Raw genomic sequence first — 10,102 nt, 5'->3', positions numbered from 1 at the left:
ATTATGACAATAAACATAATAATATAATATGTTTAATTAAATGTTATTTATTTAATTTTGACAATGTATCGTCTGTAGGGTGTAACGGTGACGCCTTTTATCCAAAACATTATTTCTTTCTTTTTTATCAACAAGCGTGTTTTAACAACTGTTGTTTTAACGTTACTACCCGTCTTTTCGCTTTTTTTCAACTCTCTTGTTCTTCGTTATCGTGACCGAAGAGTTGAAATAAATTTCATTCATTCATTCATTTCATTCAATATTTAGAAACATCTAAGAAAACAGATTAAAAGCAAACTGCAGTTATAAAACTCACAGTGATTAGGAGTTATATTAAATTAAAACTTGTACAGCAAGATTGTCTACCACAATTTGGTATAGTAAGGCACCTATAATAATGGCTACTTACTGCTTTGATATGGAAGTTGAATGTCATATCTGTTAATTGTCACTCCAAAGCCTTCTCTAAAGGTTATCTCCTAATAAATAAAATCATGAATTGAATGCTTGTTTATCGTTAATCATTGCCATGCAGGGCAACAACATATAACACAGGTGTTCTGTTTCATACACCTCATGCCGTTTACAGGTTACCACATATGTAACTTTGTGGACAGTTGGAATTTCTTTTTTTTTCTATATAGATAACAATTTGGTAAATCTATCTGTCTTGTGACTAGACCAAGGAAAATGCCTCTTAGGGTAGCAGGGTCAAACCTTGAACCCGTGTCCTCTATTAGACAATGATAATAGAGTTACATACACATATAAATAACTGAAATATTTTAGCGAAACTTTTTGAATAAAAAGCTGATTTTACACATCGGCCAATATGTTTGTAAAACTGACCAGAAATCTGTGTCTTTTACCTATTTATAACTTTAATGTAATATTATCAGCACATTAAAACTGTGTATCTGCTTTTCACTGTGCCAGACATCAGCATAAAATAGACAAACTTACTTGCATAAAGTTATTCTGTCGGAACACAATACTGAAAGACTTAGTGCACGACACTCCTGCATCTATACCGCATTCGGAAGTCTCAAGATACATGGCAAACTCGTTTGATGCGTTATCGCGTGCAAACACATATTGACAACGGCCTTCAAATGTGTAAAATTTCTCGTCGAATGTTTTGTAGTGGGCGTATCCGTGCACTTGGGCCATGCCAGGGCACAAAGAGGTTCCACATAACCAGCGACCAGCATAGCACACACTGTAATTTATTTGAAATGTTAGAATAATATTGGAAACTTTTTAATCGCGTTGTGGGATAAGGTAGAATGATTACGTTATGGATGATTGTGTTTCTTTAAATTGTTTTATGTTTTCTGTATGAATAGACCCATGAATGTAATGTAACTTGCCTTATCCTTGCGTGGATGAAAAACGACAATCGTTATAACACGGGTGGTCTGTTACCTGTTCCATATACCTCGTGCCCGCTAACGAGTTACCATGAATGTAATTTTGTGGGTGATTGTTTACTGTTTTTTATGTATGGGTGACAATTTAGACAACCTATTAGTGACCACTGGGTTGAAGCAATTGTCGTTAAGTGTCTTGCTCAAGGACAAATACGCCTACAATGATAGCAGCACAAGCCTTGAAACTCTGGGTTAGAGGCAGGCGCGCTAACCAACTGAGAGACCTACTTGATGTTTAAGTTGCTTGCTCCAAAATTAAACATAACAAAATAAATAAAACATATTTTTCTAATTGAAGGTTGTATTAAAATATTTAAAGCACCCATACCATTCATTGCAGTTGTAGATACTATGTACTGTGCCAGTTTGGTATTCCAATTCTCTGTGTATACATGGGCACTGTTCAAGAGGCACACATGCACCATTATGTTCATATAAACCTGAATGGGAAATTAAATTCAAGTTATATAAAACTCTGAAGAGCTTTTGCAACATTAGATATACAAACTAGGAAATTAACAAATTTAAAACAGGTCACTTTAACATACAGTTTAAAACCTTTAAAAAAATAATTATTGTTTTATTATTACAGCAATACAATAGTACAAGTATACAAATAGTTGATTTTCTGCTACATAGCCCCTGCTAAGCTTTATTAATTTAAGGAATGGCAGCTTTTTCTAGGGACTCTACTAAGTCAACCTCTTAAAGTTTTTGACATGTTTTTGTTAAATTAAAATTTGTAACTCCAAAAATTGCTGGTTTCGAAATTAATATATGCTATTATTAATTTTATTTGTCCCTTTGATTACAGTAGCAAAGATTTAGAAATATTTAAAACGAAAAGACAAGATATAATGACAAAACAACAGTTGTTAAAACATGCCTACAGTTAAAAACATATTTACATTTGATTGTCCCGATAAAGGCGAACTAAATAGAACTCTTAGAAATTAAATTTACATAAGACCTGATAGACCCTATTTAACATTGTACTATATAGTATACGCTACAACATTTTACCAAAACCTTTATGAAAAATGATGTGGTCACTACACCTAAACTACATTTGTATGATAACTATAACTTACCATCTGGGCAGTGGCATCGGTCAAAACATCTTTGGTTTTCCAGAAAATTGGGCATAAGGCAAGTTTGTGGAGATTCAACTCCACATTCTTTCCATTGGTGACCAGCTATGCATGTTCGCGCTAAAATAAACAAAAAAATATAAGGGGTTACTAAGGATCAAGGAATGACAAAAAATATTATTAAAATAAGTCAAAACAGTTTCTTACGGCACTGAACAAGAGATCTCCATTCTGGTACTCGACCATTTGCCATTGCGCAATATCTTGAATAAGTGGTCACTACATTACACTGACAGTGTGGATTGTTTTGGTAGTCACATCTACACAACTCTTCAAGACAGAGGTTGTAAAATTTGCTGGGATTCATGAAGCCATGACAACTGCCAAAGTGCTCCCAGAAAATGTTGCAAATGTCAATAACCTCCTGTAGGAAAATTCGTAAAGGTTATATTCAATTTTTAATTAAATATAACACATTTATATATAAAGTAGAGCACTGGGCAATGAGTTAACGAAAGTCGTTATAACATTGGTGTTCTGTTTCATACACCGTGTGATTGCTAACCAGTTACCAAGTATATTAATTTGTGGGTAGAACTTTTTCATTTATTTTTTGTTTGTGGCTGATAATTTGGACAACCCATTAGTGCCCACTGGATCGGAGCAATTGCTGTCAAGTGTCTTGCCCAAGAACACATACGCCCACAATGGTAGCAGTGACGAGCATTGAACATCTTGGCTAAAGCAAATCTTGATATATTTTTTAATGAATAAGGGTTAACAAAAGGGGACTCTAAACAAAAAGATATCAGATTTGATGCTACCACTGGATATGGTGGTGATGTTACCTGCGTCTGCTTGCAGCTATCATAGTCATCAGTAATTACTGCATCGTCATGGCATGTCTCGTCCACATCTCTTTCAATCCATGTTTTTGCTGCAAATCTGTGAGCATGACCGACATCAGGTATCGTAATGCCTGTTTGGAGCAAATTATTATCACTATGCATTTATCCTTGTGTGGATTGAATCAAGAGTTATAATACTAGAGTGCCTGTATCATACACTTCTAGAGTGCCTGTATCATACACTCTGTGCCTGCTAACCAGTTGCTTAGCATGCCTGCAATCCTTTGGGACATTTTTTTGTATTTTTTTGTGAGGAGGGAAATTAAGAGTTGTAAAAGTTATTTTATATATTTTTAACAAAAGACAAAATATAGTAGCAAAACAACAGTTGTTATAAAGCGTTTACAGTTAAAAACATATTTACATTTATTTGAAAGAAAATAAGTGTGGTCGCTACACCTAGCAGACAAACAAGCCATTCATGTTTAGTTATTATCAAGTATTTTTATGTTTAATATTATCAAACTTATACAGTAAACACATTTACCTTGTTTAGATACAAGATCATCTGAACTGACTCCATTAAAGTTTCCACATAGACCAACCGTCTTGTTCTGGTACCGGTGTGAGTTGATAATAACATGAACTGCACTTGAGATAACATCAAACCTCAACGTCATGTCACCAAGCACAAATATGATATAAGGGTGAATTTTGCTCAGTAAAATACCATCTCCATCATAAGGTAGAAGCAGACTGTGAAGTACAAAGTACATTAAAGTCATAAGAATGAATGAATGTAACTTGCTTTATCCTTGAGGGAGAAAATGATAGTCGTTATAACATGGGTGTTCTGTTTCATACACCTTGTGTCAGCTTTAAAGTTGCTATGTATGTAACTTTGTGGGTGATTACGGCACTAAATATACTATATTTAATATTACAGAACCTTCAAATTTTTAATTAAAATTGAACTATTTTTATTTATGATTTACCTATTTTTACTTTAGCTTGGTATTCTATTTGTCTAAAAATAATTTTTAAAATGCTCTTTCTATGTCTAGATTGATAGTACCAAATCAGTTTTTGTATTAGGAAAATAGATGTTGTTCAAAAGTGATATTGTTATTGTACCATCCTATACAGAAACTATAAACACATACTACATCTGTGTACATGTTGGAAAAAAGTGATAATTTTCCATGAAATTTTATAAAAAAATATACATTAATTTACCTATGTGTGTTCTTGGTTACAGCAGACTTGGAAATTGTCACTTTAATGTTGGAAACAGCAATATATATTGTGACCAGTTTGTTGCAGTCAAAACCAGGGTAAACATACTTTTGATTTGCCACACAAGCTGGATCTTTTCGTACAAGAACCTAAAGACAAATGAATGAATGAATGAATGAATGAATGAAACTTTGTCTTTGCATGGCCAGAAAATGACAGTTGTTGAACACAGGTGTTCATACACCTCCTGCCAGCTTACGAGTTACCATGTATGTTACTTTGTAGGTGATTATTGTTTTGTATTTTTTCATTTTTTTAGGTATGGCTGATAATTTGGACAACCCAATAGTGACCACCGGATTAGAGCAATTGCTGTTAAACACCTTGACCAAGAATACAACGCCAACAGTGGTAGCAGCGATGAGTCTTGAACCCATAACCTCTGAGTTAGAGGCATGCTAACCACTTTTGCACAGCACCGGGCAAAACAAATAAAAAACAGCAGAACAAATTTTACCTTAAAGTCATACACCCCTGTAGAAGACACCATCTCATACTGACATTGACCGGGAAACTCAAAAACATCTCCATCAAATGTGATGACATTACCAGGGCCAAACATGGAACATATTTTCCCTGATATTCCAATGCTTGTATCCACTATGTCGTATTGACTCTTCACATATTTCTCTGTTTATATAAGTTATTTAAAAAAAAACAATTAAAAAATTATAAAAATTAAAATTTAAATGATTAAATTATTTTTAGTTTTTTAAAATCGTGCATATTACATTTGATTTATGTATTTCTACATCAAAAATATTACAGCATAAAATTGTTTATTCATGCTTATGTAGTGGAAACCTCAAGGTATAAGACCAGTTGTGGTAATTTATACTGTACATGGTGGCTTCATATACCTCATGCCATAAAAGCTATCAAGTATTGAATTTATTTTTACTTTTTTTCTTGTATAACTGACAATTTGGACAACACATAAGTGACCATTGGGTTGGAGCAATTGTCATTAAGTTCTCCACTCACAAACATATATGCCTACAATGATAGCAACATTAAGCCTTGAACCTTGTAACCTCTGAACCATTAGGTCACCAGCTATATATTACATAGAAAATATTTAAATATTTTCTTACTATATTTGCATCTGTATCCATGGTAACCAGTTGGGCAAGAACACGTGTTGTTACTTGAGCATATACCGCCATTAGCACATTCCGGATTACAAACGTCTGTATAGAAATAATAATAATAACTTTATTTGTCTCTTCGATTACGGTAGCGAAGACTTAGAAATATTTTAAACGAATAGACAGGATATAGCGACAAAACAACAGTTGATAAAACACGCTTACAGTTAAAAATATATTTACATTTATTATGAAGAAAATAAGCGCAATCGCTACACCTAGCAGACAAACAATTCATTTATGTTTAACTATTGTTAAGTTAGTATGATTTAATACCTACTTACAACAAAATTGGAAACAATTATTTATGACAATATATAATAAACATAACTTGTGTCAGCTAATGATTTACCATGAATGTAAATTTTTGTTTGTTTTGTATGGCTGACAATTTGAACAACTCATTAGTGACCACTAGACTGGAGCAATTGTCGTTAAGCGTCTTGCCCAAGGACACATATATACAAAGGTAGCAGCATCAGGCATGAAGACAATATCTTTTGGATACATTTTTTATTGTATGGCGGACAATTTTAACAATCCATAAGGGACCACTGGGTTAGAGCAAGTGTCTGGCTTAAGTAAAAATCGTAATAGCAGCGAGCCTCGAACCTGTAACCCTTTGTGCTAGTGACAATTGCGCTAACCACTGTGCCATGCCATGAGACTAAACAAATATCCACATACCTGATGAAATAAGATACAGACATCCAGGTACTATAGCAGGGTTTACACACTGCTGTGTAGTTTGGTCAAAAGCTCTTGGTTCAGGAAGTTGGGGGCAAGATGCATCAATCAGGTGGCCATCAAAACAGATGTGAAATCTAGAGAAAAAAAGATAGAATGATTTAGATAAAATGCGTGTCTGTTACACCCTACAGACAACACAATGTAAATTAGGTAAAAACATTTAATTAAACATATTAAAGTTCTAACTGAAAGAAAAGTGTGTGTAAGGACACAACCCGTACAATAGGGGACTCGGCCTTAAAGAAGATTGATCCAAAGATTGGAGCATGATGGAAAAACAAAACCCCCCAAAAGAAATTCCACCAAAGTTTACAATAAACAGTTTCGTGTGCACACTTATGTAAGATTTAGAACAAGCGCATTACATTAATACACAACCTGGTACATGAGCCTTCCATTTTAAACGCAAAATAAGTCTTTGGTGTAAAACCATCTTCTTGATAACAGTTATCTCTCTCTAGATAATATAAAACATTTTAGAAACCCATTAGTGACCACTGCGTTGAAGCAAGTCTAATGCTATTAGATCCTTGCAAAAGACAAATGTGATCTGACAAATGTAAAAAGAGCAATGTGATTGCGAAAATACAATATACAATGGAAGAAAGAACCTTGACAATGTGTTTTAACCAATACTTCATGGAGGCTGGTGTAATTATGATCATAGTACAGAAATATAGTGATGTTTTGGTTTTATATAGGCTATATATGTTAAAATCAAGTCTAGGCCATTTTACTTTGGAGTGGGGGCTAATGGGTAACCTCTGAAATAGCCACGAACTATAGAAGATTGGGAAATGCGGTTTAAAACCTAAAACCGGACGATTCCAATTGAAATAAGGATAAATTAAATCAAGATATATATACAGAAAAATATTTTTAGTAGAAAATATCTGCTTTTTTAATAAAATAAATATAAGACTTACCGAATTGTGTTACGCTGAGGAACAAAAACAAAAACGTTAGTTTGTTTTAAACTACATAATGAATGTCGATGTTACATTTTTATAACAGGAGATACAGACTGTTATAAAAAAAACACCGAATTGGGAATCCCCAAATTAAATAGTCATAAAATATAAATATTTCTGAATAGGTTTTTTTTTGTATAATGACTTTCTTCTAGAAACTGAAACTGTAAAAGTACATAATTGCCACCGTAGGACTGCGCATATTATATCACAAACAAAAGGACAATACGCAGAAATACAGCACTGTAGTGTAAGACGGGACACCTTTAGCACCTAATATTTAAATATCCTAATCGTGTTTTAAACAATTAACAACGGTCCATGGGAGTCGTGAGGGTATATGGTTTTATAATTATTTTAATGTTCCCTGTATGTTACCAATTGGGACGAGAAATGGATTGAAATTAAGATGTCCCATTTTTCCCACCCTACTTTTTAACTGAGCAATCAAACTGACAGGGCTTATATGAAACAGGTTTCAAAAAGCTTACCTTTTAACTTTGTGAGTGAATGAGATCACTAAAAAGAAATGGTTGTCATAATTAGAATTTATTAAAACCGTATACGAATTAAAATATAACGTATTTTGCGTAGTCGGAAAACGACAGTTGTTATAACACGGGTGTTCTGTTTCATACACACATATATATATATATGTAACTTTGCGTGTGGATTTTATCTGCATGGATTACGATTTAGACAATTAGTGACCACTGGGTTTGAGCAATTGCCGTTAAGTGCCTTGCCTAAGGATACATACGCCCACAATGGTAGCAGCGGTGAGCCTTAACTACGCTGGGTTACAGACAGACTTGCTAACCACTTTGTCACGATGCGGAGTGGCAATACAGAGAATACGAATATTATCCCAATATCGTATCAACTATACACTTACCCAATATTAACGTTAGTATCTTGGCAAATCCCGGAAACTCCATCTTTTGGCTGAAAAAATGATAACAATAATAACTTTTATTTGTCTCTTCGATTACGGTAGCGAAGATTTAGAAAATATTTCAAATGAAAAAAACATTAAGAACTTGACTTATGCAAAACACATCATAACTTACCACTAAGTGCTAAAAGAATAATCTATATTTCATTCGGTTCGTCTATTTATTGCAAATACGGCAGAATCATGATTTCCAGATCCGGTAATGCATCACCACCTGCGCGTTACGAGGATTACGCATGTCCGTAACGATGATTACGCATGTGCAAAGGTTCCTCTAGTTCGAAGGTTGTGCTTAGTAATTTCAGATCAATAATTTAAATATAAAATATAGAACTGTTGAGTCTGATGGATATTGTTAGCACAAAATACGCTATATTAACAATGCCTTTTTATAGACGTCAAGATACGGTTATATAATTCTGTAAATGTTCGTTATTTTCTATACCTGATGGAACGATAAAAGAAAAAAAAAAGTACCATCTTATCCTAATGTAATGTCTGTAACTTGTAATAATTATTTTTACTGCTTTTCTGTGTGACTAAATATTTTGACGGCTCGCGCGATTCTTGAATCGTACATATACAATGGCGAAAACAAAATCTTTAAACATTTTGCAACAATTTAATAGGGTGGCCTAAGACGGCACACTATACTCTTACAGCTTCTTTTTTTAATAAATGAATGTAACTTATTTATTCTCACCCGATGGGACAGCGAATCGTTATACTATATGGATGCTGTTTCATACGCTTCTTGTTACCAGATAACTTTGTGAGTAATTATATTTTGTGGGCTTTTGTGTATGGCTGAAAATTTGGACATCCCTTAAGGGACAATTTGGCTGGTGCTGTTGCCGTTAAGTGTCTTTCCCGAGGACATATGCCCATTATAATAACAGCGACGAGCCTTGAACCTATTACCTATAAAGGGGAGCGCTGCTATTAAAGCAGTTTGGGAGAGGATAGGACACTTTTTCATCTGTTTTGTCGTTCAATTTGGCAGTAAAAAAACATTTAAAGAATTATAAAATCGTATTGCCATGGCTCCCATAGACCGTTGTTAATTGTTTAAAACACGATCGGGATATTTGTATATTGTGTGCTAAAGGTCTCCCATCTAACACCATAGTACTATACAACTTGGCAACTACATTAAAAAATCAACCACAGAGTTAGAAACGTGGGAACTAGAAGGCAATCACACTGCATATTTAATATTATAGTAGGGTGGGGAAGATGGGACACCTTCGACACATAATACCCAAATATTCTGATCGTGTTTTAAACAATTAACAACGGTCTATGGGAGCCGTGATGATACAGTTTTATAAATAATCGTTGAATGTTTGGTTACTACCAAATTGTAGGAGAAAATAGATTGAAAAGGTGTCCCAACTTCCCCCACCCTACTATATTAATATGTTCTGGAAATTAAATGTAACTTGCTTTATTCTCGCGTGGCGAGAAAATCGTTATAACACGGGTGTTCTGTTTCATACACCTCGTGTCAGCTTACGAGTTACTAAGTATGCTACTTTGTGGGTAAGTATTTTTGGAGCATTTTCTCACTCTTTTTATGTATGGCTGATAATTTGGACAACCCATTAGTGGCC

General features: G+C 34.1%; 1 protein-coding gene across 1 annotated transcript; it reads right to left on the bottom strand.

The window, feature by feature from the left end:
* Positions 1-409: 409 nt before the first annotated feature.
* LOC101243297 (von Willebrand factor-like) lies at positions 410-9,692 on the bottom strand (the record flags this gene model as incomplete). The annotated part of the gene is made up of 16 exons (XM_018815432.2): positions 8,605-9,692; positions 8,430-8,479; positions 8,026-8,053; positions 7,490-7,503; positions 6,942-7,020; positions 6,501-6,637; positions 5,760-5,855; positions 5,123-5,295; positions 4,606-4,754; positions 3,917-4,125; positions 3,370-3,500; positions 2,729-2,945; positions 2,522-2,641; positions 1,759-1,870; positions 964-1,219; positions 410-479 (listed from the first exon to the last, which is right to left on the bottom strand). Coding segments are annotated over exons 2-16 (1,834 nt in total), but the record flags the coding sequence as incomplete, so codon positions are not given.
* Positions 9,693-10,102: the final 410 nt, after the last annotated feature.

Source organism: Ciona intestinalis, unplaced genomic scaffold (genome assembly GCF_000224145.3).
Source record: "Ciona intestinalis unplaced genomic scaffold, KH HT000075.2, whole genome shotgun sequence".
In the NCBI taxonomy this organism is placed as follows: Eukaryota; Metazoa; Chordata; class Ascidiacea; order Phlebobranchia; family Cionidae; genus Ciona; species Ciona intestinalis.
This window is presented reverse-complemented; position numbering and strand designations above follow the sequence as displayed.